General features: G+C 36.7%; 1 protein-coding gene across 1 annotated transcript in view; it reads right to left on the bottom strand.

The window, feature by feature from the left end:
* LOC139731310 (uncharacterized) overlaps positions 1 to 13,243 on the bottom strand; it is a 34,330-nt gene that overhangs the window by 6,322 nt on the left and 14,765 nt on the right. The window contains exons 11-20 of the mRNA XM_071642199.1: positions 11,228 to 11,361; positions 10,128 to 10,281; positions 9,246 to 9,332; positions 8,545 to 8,698; positions 7,380 to 7,509; positions 6,082 to 6,150; positions 5,338 to 5,396; positions 2,605 to 2,785; positions 2,039 to 2,122; positions 1,548 to 1,588 (exon numbers count right to left, since the gene is read on the bottom strand). Coding sequence (XP_071498300.1) covers positions 1,548 to 1,588; positions 2,039 to 2,122; positions 2,605 to 2,785; positions 5,338 to 5,396; positions 6,082 to 6,150; positions 7,380 to 7,509; positions 8,545 to 8,698; positions 9,246 to 9,332; positions 10,128 to 10,281; positions 11,228 to 11,361 — 1,093 coding nt within the window. The remainder of the gene's footprint in view (positions 1 to 1,547; positions 1,589 to 2,038; positions 2,123 to 2,604; positions 2,786 to 5,337; positions 5,397 to 6,081; positions 6,151 to 7,379; positions 7,510 to 8,544; positions 8,699 to 9,245; positions 9,333 to 10,127; positions 10,282 to 11,227; positions 11,362 to 13,243) is intronic.

Below are 13,243 nucleotides of genomic sequence, written 5' to 3'. Positions count from 1 at the left end.
GCCTTTTTAAAAATGCCAAAAAAAACAAGGAAAAGTAGAAATTACGCGGTGCGTAATATATGTCCCTGCCGGAAGTAGCATTTAGTAGCAAAATGTACAATATAGGTAAAAAGATCAAGGTCAAAGGTCAAAGAAGTCAAAGGTCAAAATTCTGTGTAGAAGTTTTGAAGCCATCACCTAGTGCCATCACATAAAGCAAACGGAATCAAAATCGGGTTAGAAATGGCGAAGGAGTAGCATTTTGTAGCCAATGTACAATATAGGTCAAAAATCAAGGTCAAAGGTGAAAGAAGTCAAATGTCAAAATTCTGTGTAGAAGTTTTGAAGCCCTCACCTAGTGCCATCACATAAAGCAAACGGAATCGAAATCGGGTTAGAAATGGCGAAGGAGTAGCATTTGGTAGCAAAATGTACAATACAGGTCAAAAATCAAGGTCAAAGAAGTCAAATGTCAAAATTCTGTGTAGAAGTTTTGAAGCTCTCACCTAGTGCCATCACTTAAAGCAAACGGAATTGAAATCGGGTTAGAAATGGCGAAGGAGTAGCATTTTGTAGCAAAAATGTACAATATAGGTCAAAAATCAAGGTCAAAGGTCAAAGAAGTCAAAGGTCAAAATTCTGTGTAGAAGTTTTGAAGCCCTCACCTAGTGCCATCACATAAAGCAAATGGAATCAAAATCGGGTAAGAAATGGCGAAGGAGTAGCATTTTGTAGCCAATGTACAATATAGGTCAAAAATCAAGGTCAAAGGTGAAAGAAGTCAAAGGTCAAAATTCTGTGTAGAAGTTTTGAAGCCCTCACCTAGTGCCATCACATAAAGCAAATGGAATCAAAATCGGGTTAGAAATGGCGAAGGAGAAGCATTTTGAAGCAAAAATGTACAATATAGGTCAAAGGTCAAGGTCAAAGGTCACAACTGAAATTCTGTGTAGAAGTTTCAAAGCTCTCACGTAGTGCTATCATATAAAGCAAACAGAATCAAAATCGGGTTAGAAATGGCGAAGGAGTAGCAAATTGAACATTTTTGATCACACACGGACCGCACGGACGGACGGACGGACGGACGGACAGACGGACAGACGGACGGACACACAGACACACACACGTACGGAGCCCGTTTTCATAGTCCCCTGCTCGAAACTCGTTCGGCGGGGACAAAAAAAGGTTTGTTTGTTTTTTCTTGTATAAGTATGTCAGGTATAATGAAATGAAGCTACAATTTCAGTCAATACATAACATGAATCTCTGAATGTAATACTCAGTAAATTACACCTCAACGATTTCAAAATCATACCACTAAGTTATGTTTGATTAAACTCAAGATAATCAAACATAACTAAAGTTATGTTTGATTAAACAAGGTTATGGTATTCACTTTTAAAGCATACCATAGCCTTGTGTTTTCCTATGATTTTTAATGTCACTAACACAAAGCTTTTAATAAAAAATTCTCATGTAATAGCCTTTGTCAAATTTTCTTTTTTTCTAACATTAATGTGAAATTTTGAAATTACAATTTAATAAAGTAATTAAAAAAAGTGTCATACCTCAAGACCCAGATTGTAGAAGAATCTCAGGGTACAAATATCTGTTCAAGTAACAAATTGAAAACAAACATAAATATTACTGAAACAGCACTGAACTAAACATTGGTGATATCTTTTGCATTTATGCAAGTGTTAACATCAAATATTCCCATAAAACAATTTAGCCATTAAATGCTGTAATACAGAAGAATCCAAAAAAGTGAGAAAACATATTGGTACATATTTTCTTTTCCTCTAAGAAAAAATTAATATGTAACAAGGATTCTTCAAAACTGTCTGATTAATCTGATTCAAACTCTGATAATAAACAATAGGAAAAAGAACTAATTCCTAGCAGAACAGCTTGCTTTCTGCCTGAAACAACTTAGCAGTGCTCTCAACTCGAGGACTCTGGTACAGCTTAAATATCACACCAGTGCAAATTTAGGAATCTATGAATGAGCTACGATAGAGAAGAAGATACAACTTCAAAAGCACTATAAATATCTCACCTGTCATCGGCAGATCAGCTCCATTGGGGTCCTTTGAGATCAGGGCATGCCAGTTGACTGGTCCAGTCAAATTCCAGTCATTCACTGAACAGAACAAAGAACAGAGATGATGTCTTCATCATACTTTCCTGACACTTTTCTATTTTTTTTTTTCTGAACACTATGTCATATTTAATCATTTCAATCATTGATCCCTCAAGAAAAGTTTTTTTATGGTAAAGTGAATTGATGACACGCAACAACAATCACACAATGAACACAATCAAACCTAGAGAGGCATGTTTAAGTTTTGCAGATAAAGACAGATTTACTGCTGAAAAGATTATAGTGCATCTTTGCTTTATTATACTCACACAATCATTGACAGCGATATCAAAATGTTCAGTTCTATCAAAATAAACTGACATGAACTCGATTAGTCATTACAACAGTATGCATACTCTTGGCACACAAAAACACACAAAGCTGGAACATCTTTGTCTAAGCCGATGCTTTCTAAAGGCAGCAACATTACTACAATGTAGATACAAAGGCAAACTGCCAATTGTCACATATCGTATGCTTACTGGGAATGAAGAAGTGGTAGAAAGGAAGGCCCATGGTAGCGAACGGTGGGACGTAGCCAGCCGGAGCGATGTTTGGAGGCGAGCTTGCCTGAGGGTCCATACCGGGACTAACACTGAGGCTGGATGGAGTCGCACTCTTTGGCATGGACAATGGTGATGGTTGCATCATACCATCATCAGACTATTAAAGGGAAAGGTAATGATGTATGAATGGAATACAAGTGCTGCAGAACATATCCCTTGTCTTGCAATTATTAAATTGACACATTAATTTTGCCCTGCAGTTTCAATAAGAGATAGAAAATTTGTGTTGATGCTTTTTTTTTGCATCATATTGAATTTGTACTGGTAAAAGGTGAGAAGTTCTAGATCTCTATAAAGTTCATGGTAATAAAGGTTATACTAATTGTAAAATGGTCATAAAAAAGTATTGGAATGCATTCTTGTTTTTTATGTATTTTCAGGATTATTATTTGTTGTTGTTGTTGGTTTTTTTTAATTATAAGATTGCAAATATTCTTCTTTCAGTTTTGTTATCATTAATGCAAACATGTATTTCCTTTTTGTTTTGTATCATCAAACACCAGCATCATCTTTACAGTGGCATAACTTGCAGATCACAGTCATATTCCTGATTAATGTAAATGAACACTTTCAAAAGTTCTGGAAGGAAAGCTGTCTGCGCATTACACAACAAACATTTTTTTTTTCCTACATACTCTCTTCAATTATACAGAAGCAGATGAATAAACCATATCTTTATAAGCAGAAAACACACCACATGGCTGATAAAATGATGGGTATATTATCATGATGAAATATTTCATTCTTGCCACTGTCATTAATTGTGTGTCATAACTTGGAAGCTCTATGCATTGTGCATCCTAATCAAGTTTGTACTATATGCTCTCATGCCTAAACTTGTAATTCCATTTCATAACTATCAATGAAATCAGATATGTTTGTTGATATCATTTTAATTTGTGGAATTGTGACTGTTTTCATGCCTTCACAGTAAACTTAATACACATTGGTGGTATATTGATTTAGTTATTGTAGGTTTTATCAAAGTTTGCTTGAAGAAGAAAAAAAAAATACTTAGCCAGTGGCTATACCATTGTGCTATTTGTTGCAGTTACTTCCAGATGATTTGGTTCCACATCACACTCAGCGGTCACTGCAGTGACCGGCTGTTCTTCGAATGGTTGTTTTGAGTCGTTGGAAGAGGTCTTTGCGTGAGAAGCACATATAAAAATTCACTGCATTTCCAATGTAACCTCCTGTGTGTACTAGATGTCTCTACTCTACTTCATGCAAATTATCAGCTTTGGAAACTATAAGGGGTGAAATGTATTCATGATCTTTAATGTATGAAGTTACTTTATTTTAAAAGAGCATTTTATAATGTGTGGCCTTTACATAGATTTTAATTCTGAGAAGTTTATACTTGCTATTGATCCACTAATACATGTTGATTAGCATACAGAATTGATTATAGTTTTTAATTTAAGAATCATGCAATTTTGTGTCATGCATACTCAGCAAATGGTTACATCAGTCTGGTATAATTACAGCTTGATGGTTTGGTCACTGCCATGACCACACTGGTCATGGCAGTGACAGGCTGTTCTTCCAATGGATTCTCTCTACTTAATAGCTCAAGTAAGTATACAAAAAAAAAAAAAAGGAGAAAATCATTATATTCTAAAAAGATAAACCATAAATGCAGTAAATGTCTTGTTATATGTTGTACACACCGATTAGTCTCTGTAAACTGTATCATAAATTTCTATCTTTGTGTTTGTGTGCATGCAGTTACGCTATTTTAAGACAAAATTTGGAACATCAGTGACTTTACATAGATTTGAATTAGGCAAAGTTTAGACTTACTTGTTACCCACTGACACAAGGTTGGCAGTCTACTAAATTATTATTATTTTTTTAATCATTATTATTACTGTCATGCTCATGCAGTTTTATGTGAGAAATACTTAATAGCCAGAGTCATTAATCTGCTATTTGTTGTGTTTACTTCTAGAAGGGTTGGTTCCACATCACACTCATTGGCCATTGCAGCAATGGGCCGTTCGTCAGTGGGCTGTTTTGAGTCATTTGTAGAAGTCTTTGAGTCATTGGTAGAAGTCTTTGAGGAAGAAGTATTTAAAAACAGAATATATTGGTCTCTGAAGCATTTCATGAAAGCCAATTTACTATCCTTTAATCATGATGTGATGTGAAATACATTTGTAATAAGTCTTCTTTTTGGGAGTGTACAGCCACATGAACATTGGCTACCAACACAATTACACGCCATGGGATGAGTTGACTCTAACAATTTTGATTGGAGTTGACATGATTCCAAATCACTTCCAACTACATGCACATTGTTTACAAAATAATGTGGCTTGTTACTTCAGTAGACATTATATGCACACTTTACGATGTGAAATGTGATGACATTTTTAAGCATAGCCAATTTTAATATGTTTCTAGAAGTTATCATCAGGATGTCATGCACACAACCCACACAACCACATACACTGTAGAAACATGCATTAGAGGCTGGAGCTCTCTATAAGCAAACTAAAACAGAAGACAGAGATTCACATTCAACAACAATACACAATAATTCTCCCCTTTCAAATTAATTTTCTATGAACCAAATGTGTTTTGAAATCTAAACAATTAAAAAAAAAAAACAACATACTGCAGGTGTGTTCAATATCTGCTTACCATTTGAGGCATGGGACTGTATTGCCTGTCAATACATGGACTTTCATTTCCGACTTGTTCTGTGGAATGGGAGATGAAATCTGGGTTATATCTACAAAGCATTCTAGGCTACAGACAGAGGTAAGAGTTTATCAAAAAAATTCGATGACTCAAGATGTATCTAAAAGAAGAAATAAATCACAGTAGAATCCAGCATTTGTAAATGCATCCGTCACTACATGCTCAATCATTTGATTTTCTTTTTACTGATTAAGACGATATAAATTATGAAAATTTTGATGATAATGGAGACAATGACACTGAAAGTAAATCACCATAATTGCCACCTTTACTATCACTCTTCCTACATTTCTTCTCCTTCTTTTTCTTCTTCTCGTTCTTCTTCTACTTCTTTTTTTTTCTCATTATCATCTTCACCGTTGCCTCCGTCATCATGACCACTATCAATTCATTGTGACTTTGCCTCTTTTATACAGTGCTAGATTCAATGCAGTAACTTCAGAATCTTGAGTTATGTTACAAGCAGAGTAGTTTTTGTACATATCTAATGGATAATAGTTCGACTTCTGCCACATGAAATACACAAGCATGAAACATACCACTTTCTCAAAACTGAAACATTAGGCAGACATACGTGTAACCCCAAAGCATTTATCAGACTCTATGATATGCTGATTTTGAGGGAAAAGGGGGTATTAATTGAAAAAAAAAATATCAGAATACATACGAAATCTGCTTGCTCACCTTGATTTGCAATCATCATATCTGAGAACTGACCAGACAGCACACTCTCCATTTGATCCGATCCCCTCTCTAGGAACCAAGAGGTATTCAGCATTAAATTCACTATCAACCCGTTGAGGACGGTTTGATTTTGCTACAACACGCATTTCCCATAGACGCTTACCCAAGTATACTCGGGATTCGTCCTCAACAGGTTAAATGGACTAACATACATGCATGTCACAGGAAGAGGGAAGGACTAAGGAATGACCAAAGACAACATACATACATAAAACAAGAAAATAACAGATGAATATAATTCTACAGCATTTTCTGTCAGCTACTACTGTCAAGTGATTTCAAGGACTGACGAGCGCATTTATATATTTTGTCCAGCATTCCAAGCACATTCATATGACAAAGAATGACACAGGTATACAACTTTTCATTGAAGAAGGCTGTAGACTTAACCAGAGATGTTTTTTCTTTTTTTTTTTTTTTTTTTTTTGCTGTTGTTTTTGCTTCAGATGGTCTCTTTCTAGTGGGATCACATGATATACAAACTTCCAGGGTTATTAATGTTACATATGAGCAAAATTTGATGTAAATTGTTATACATGGCTTAGTGCAATTTTTCACTCATATCTCTTTTTCAAGTGTGAAATCACAGGTGGATTTACAGCTTGCAACGCTAAGGCAAACATCATGTAATAACTAGAATGTTGCTATTTTCTTTCTTCTTTAATAACTTCTACTTTTTAAAAATTATACAAATCCCTGCAAAAAAAAACCCACAAACATATGCAAAAAACAAACAAACATATAACATGCACACATTTACAGCATTAAGAATTAATGAGATGAATCTATTTATTTATTTATTTATCTATTCATTTAGTCATATTTATACAGGGTGGCCCTATCAGTAGTCAATGCACTGTTCTCCCTAGAGGCCCTGAATTTACACACAATCTGCAAGAAAAAAGAAAGAGGCAATACGGGATACAAGTTTACACTGCTGAGGGTGTTGTTATATCTCTCATGTTTCTCCCTTGTTAGTGTTATCTTTTTCATTAGACAGGGAATAATTTTACTCCTCAAATTTGATTAGCAGTTTTGATCAATGGGAAAATACTTTAGACAAAGTTCTGTACAGTCCTACATTTAAAAAAAAAAAGAATAAAAACCTGCTACACGCAAGAAATTTCATATAGCAGTCATATAAAAAATGGATAGCAAATTGTGATAAAATACCAGGAAAATTATTTCCTTTTAGATATGTTTCATAAGTGCTCATAATTTTCAGTCTAGATACATACTGTCTGACAGATGAGGTGATGGTGTGTCCACTCGTTGCTGCGGTGATATGCTCCTCCTTCCGTCCTTCCGCAGTTTGTTCCAGAACTGGGGCTGCTGAGTTCCTGGTGTACCCTGGGGCACACAATTTATCTTCAAAAGTGCCAGAAACAAAATTATGGCTTGGAAACCCCAGAAGTTAAGCACATACTTCAAATCATATCACATGGAGTATTTTGCTGTCAGGTAATGTACAAGTACAAAATGAGTTGTACATGTTTTAATGCAGTCATTAACCTCTTCTCAATTCATTTAAGTTTAATGGTGAAACACATTATCAAAAAAATTGGGTAACAAATTTTTCTCTAGACAGAAAATGTTTCCCATTATTGAATCACATATGAACTCACATACAAATACTTATATTTTTCTAAACCATCTATAAATGACACATTCCACATATTAAGATATTTAGAATAGAAATTCAACGTGATAGACTTTATGGGACTATTATTTGCCATCATTTGTTAAAACATCATGAATCATCTTTCATTGTTCTCACTGAAACACAAAAGTAAACACCACTGACGATCTAAAGAAAGGAACAATGAGTATTAAACTCCTCTCAGTAATAAAAATGTTTGTAGAGAGAGAGGAGTCTAAACATTGTGGGTTTTGCTCTGTTCTAATGGGCCTTGCACAATGCAGAGCAGCATACGCCTGTTCGTACTCAGCTAATGTGTACTTCCTAAATAACCTTCCTGCTTTCTTCTTCAATTCAGGTATTTCATTCGTTATCAAGCGACATAATGATTAAGCTTGCTTGATATAGCAATTTCTGGAAGTCATGTTTAAACAAAGTATGAACTTAAGTAGACATGGAGATCAGAATGTCCTGTCGTTTAATACTTGGGAAGCATCCATTTCATTATTTTGCAATGATGCCATTACAATTTTTTTTGTATTATTACCAAATATGAGGCTTTCATGATCACTTTGTTGCTGTCAGGTGGATGTGCTAGCAAGCAAGATTTACAAGGATTACATATTTAAACATTACATCACAGCTGCTTATTTAAGTGAATTTAAAAAGCCACCTTGCCTATTATCATCAAATGATTTTTTTTTTTCTGCTCATATACAAAGTGGAACTTCAAGCTGGCTTATTGACACGGCATTTTCACTTACAGGAGACAGTGATGGGAAGGATTGATCCCGCAGCTCATAGAGGGCAAACGTATCTTCAAAAGTCTTTCTGTCATCTAGATCGTCACTTGGGTGCTCAACCTCATAGCAGCCCCCAGGTCCTGGCTGGTTGTACATTCGTCCAGTCCTTCCTCCCCTGCTTGTGAAGTAAAGGCAATTGAAAATATGCAGACAAATTACAAAAGACTAATTGACCCTTTTCTCTCCCATGAGAAAACTAATCAGGAGTTTTCAAAGCTTCTATGGACTGCCCCATTTGCTCACTTTCTGTAGAGAGAAACAAAAACATTACATCAGAAAGACACTGCCAGATCTTAGACATTCAATGGAGTATTTCATTTCCTATCTTCTTGTACTGAACATTGGTCATATGTAAATCAGTCTCGGAAGGTTTTCAATAAATGAGTTTGATTATAAAACCAATGGTCCCCAATAGTTTCAGCATGCAATTTCTGCTATCACGTACTTCAGAACGCGACTCTCTAATAAAAATATAGGAAAATCGCACAACTTTTGATACACAGATAGCGCTGTTGACTCTCTTCTCTAAATCTGGGAAAGACAAGGCATTTGCCATACACTGCTGTCATGTGCTAAGACACAGGTAGCACATTTGTGGTCTTCAGGTGTTAGCAATATTGCAACTTTGGCAGCCATTTCCCAAAATGATGAGAGGGGATCACCTGAATGGATGCCCCTGCATCACTTGGTTGCTAGGGTAATTTGGCAGTCTCCCTCGTCCTATGTGCTCAGCGTGTCCCTCCATAACTCTGTACATAAGACAAGATGGAGTTGTGGTGCTTGTGAAGGACTTTCTTTACAACTATAAACTCTTTCACCAATATTTTTCTTACACTTTTGGAAACATAGTACTGTATACGCCATGTATTTAGCAAGTGTAGTTTTTTGCAACTCTGGACTTCCCGAAAATTTCACTAGTGGTTAAATTTTCAATCATGGAATACAGTAATGAACACAGAAATGCATGCATGCATGACGCATTCATATTAAGATCTGAGTAAATATCATCGAAAATAAAAACCCCTCAAAATATAAGGCATACACAGCACTATACTGGCATTTACCTAAACACACAACAATCAAATTACACCTTTCCCTCTGCATCACTCCCAAATAGTGCAAAGCACAGGTGCAGCTGGTTAGAGGGAGGTCAGCCTTCTAAGCTAGTGCTATACAGCTCTCACCACTGGTGAAATATTGAAGTTACTACAGTGCATCTGTACAACACATTGGCATACAGGGATGGAAAACTTGGTAGCAGCTTGCATATATCTCAACATCATTATTTAAAAAACAGGCAAGAAATTATAAATTGCCTTCATCCAGGTTTGTGACTTCTGGATTTACATGTTGTTATCGAGTAGGAAGGTGGTTCACAAGTTTATATGCTGCAAGGTTGTAGACTGCAGTGTATTTCTCTACTAATAGTTGTTTGCTTTAACTTTGTTTGCTAACATTCATAATTTACTTCCGTACACATTTACAAAATGTACTTTCAAAAAGCATAGCAACTTAATAAAACTTTGAGGAGGCTGATGTAATACCGGAATGGCGAAGGGCCTCTGAAAGCTTTGTCCGGCTGGCTGTGGATGTGCTGGTCGGACATCACATCTCCACCAGGGGGATAGGATTGGCTCACCATCATCATCCCTTGGCCTCGCCCCCACTTGGCAGGTGGTCTGCCTCTGTTCCTGAAGTCTCAAATACCAAATGATAAAAGATATTTGCTCATACTACAAACTAGTCTGCAGAGAAGCCTGTTATTGAAGGACTAGAATCATTATGCCTTTATGGTTTTTTGTTTGGTTGTTTTATTTCCATCTGAGAAGATGGCTGGATAGCCCATATTCAGCTGCAATAGCTAGTCTTCCATGTGGTACAGTTGGATGTAAGGCGGGACCACTAGTACTTCACCACGTTAAACATCTTGCTCTTTGCAATGAATAAATGAAGCGGGATCTTTTACGTGCATGAGTTGTGACTCTCTCACACACAGGACCTCCATTTTATGTCCTTTTTCGAGGGACAAAATGTTTTGCCTCTTACTACAAGGGACGGTATGATTACACACAACATTGCTCAGTGGGACCCGGGGAATCGAACCGGGGTCCTTTGGATCCTGAGGCAGATGCGCTACTGACTGAGCTAACTCACCGCCCTTATTGACCTTTGAAATTAATAAATTAGACATGATATTAATAGTATTTTGGAATTTCAAAGATTGACATTATATGCTTCTTGCATGAATATGCATTAGATTCAGAAAAGAATACATGAAGCAATTACACAGGCCAAAAGCTGGTATTTCAGAGGACTCAGAATGCAAATTCAATTATAACCTATCAAAACTGAGTTGACATGCATAAGATTACATATCATTTTGAAGAGGACCTTTTCACACTAAAGATTCACAAGATTTTTTTCTGATATTCATAAAATTACGAAACCAACTTCTTGAGCACCAGAGTAAACAGGATTTGATGAAACTAATCCAGAATCTCGGCAGATGAACAGGTAGGTGGACAATGGACTTCCATGCTGCCTTCAAAGCATTTGGTGGGGATGGGTGCCAAGCTGGTCACACTAGTTTACATAAATATGCAAAAGAATATCTAATAATGCATAATTTTTTATGCTTACTTACCAACACCATTCGCTCCTCCATTGGCACATTTCTGGTGGTAGGCCATGTTTTTGTATCCTCGACCCCCTACAACAGTCCATGGTCGGGGAGGGTTTAAGGGGTGTGGCTTCACGTTCTTCAGTGGTACTTCATGCCTGCGTAGTGGTAGAGGAGGAGAATGTGAAGTGGTTTCAGAGAGGCAGAGGAAGAAGGAAAGAAAGAGAGATAGATAGATAGGCAGACAGGTGAGACAAGAAAAACATCCTAATTTCAAAACACTGCTTTGCAGATGAAACACAGCTGTGTAACCTTTTAATAGGCTATAAATGTGTTTAGTTATGAAACAACAAGCTCTTCTCTGAAAGACTGGGCTAGATGTGTGATACTTGTTAACTTGGATCACAGTGTGTGCTTGGGAGAGTATACAAACAATAGAAAGATACCAAATACAATATTGTCCTTGCTCATACTCCTGAAGGTATGGAAAATTGAAGAGTGGACTATGTGCTAGATTATGAAGGGTGCAAGGCGCAAAGCACTGTATTCATGGTAGGCTGGCAGTAGATTCCATTCCTGGCAGGTGGTAGCAGGAAAAATGTAGTTGTCATTTAGTTTCGATTCCCTTCTCTAGCAATCATGGCCACATGCCTGGTTGGGTCTCGCCGAATTGACAGTCATGATGTCACTGCTGAGCCATGAACAATGGCCCCACTCAGAGAAAAACAAGCACCTCTCAATCTGGAACCAATTCTCATGAGGAGCATCTCATAAGAGCAGGTGGCTAACCATCCCTGATTTCATCAGGTGCTGCCGCATGTCCTGCAATAATCATTACCTGCAAAGCAAAGAGGCTTCCATCACTACCTCCCATACTCGACTACCGTAAAAGTGGAAATTTTTGCGGTGTTGAACCTTTTTGCACATTTCGCGCAACCAGAAACTAGCGCGAAAATAAAGCACACAAATATTTTGGCTTACTATGTGTTCCAGTAGTTAAAGGACAAGTTTACCTTCATAGACATATGGGTTGAGTGAATTCAGCAATATTAGTAGAACACATCAGTGAGAGTTTGAGGAAAATCGCACAATCCGTTCAAAAGTTATGAATTTTTAAAGTTTCTGCTCAGTCACGGCTGGATGAGAAGACTACTATAGCTTGTGATGTCACATGTGTACAACGGTATAAAGAAAGTATAAAGAAAATTCAACTTATTTTCACTTTTCTCGCATAACAAAAGAACACTCGACTTCTCTCTTTCAGAAGGCAAGGGGAGTAATATTATCCTTAACATACATCAGTTACAAGTCCAAGAAATTTGCACTTTATTCAAAAAGTAAAGTTTTGTGAAGTTCTCTTTTTTTTTTCTTTATATTGTTGTACGCATGTGACATCATACACTGTAGTAGTCTTCTCATCCAGCAGTGATTACGCAGATACTTTAAAAACTCATAACTTTTGAACGGATTGTCGGATTTTCCTCAAACTTTCACTGATGTGTTCTACAAATATTGCTGCATTCACTCAATCCACATGTATATGAAGGTGGACTTGTCCTTTAATGTCCTGATTCCGCAAAATTAAAAACACGCGAAACTCTTCTAACCCCGCCAAGCACAAAAAAATTAGTCACGCGAAAATATCCACTTTTACAGTATCATCTCCGCCATCGGAGAACCCTGACCAAACTCAACACACAGAGTCACGCAATCCCCCATAGAAACAGATCCTGCTTTTCCATCAACTATTCAAAACTTTAAAGCTTTGTATAACCAGTATTCCTTGATTGTAGCAAACTTATTAGTCTGTTAATTTTGCTCCACTAGTATCCCAATGCAAAATTTCTAGCACTTGTTATGATTTCAATGTAAAGGTTAACATTCGCAAAAATAAAGACACAACAATTTCTGTAATTAATCCTATCAGTTTTTCACAATTTGCTTTGCTTTGATCTTGGCCCTTGTCACTAAAGCTTGCATGGCCATTATTAGCTGTATGGAATGCAACATTGAGCTGAACATTAACCCATTGAGGACGGG

This window comes from Diadema antillarum, unplaced genomic scaffold (genome assembly GCF_040938485.1).
Source record: "Diadema antillarum isolate AM-2024a unplaced genomic scaffold, OU_Dant_1.0 seq00000368_RagTag, whole genome shotgun sequence".
Taxonomy (NCBI): Eukaryota; Metazoa; Echinodermata; class Echinoidea; order Diadematoida; family Diadematidae; genus Diadema; species Diadema antillarum.
The sequence above is the reverse complement of the archived record's forward strand: the minus strand, read 5'-3'. Positions and strand labels throughout refer to the sequence as shown.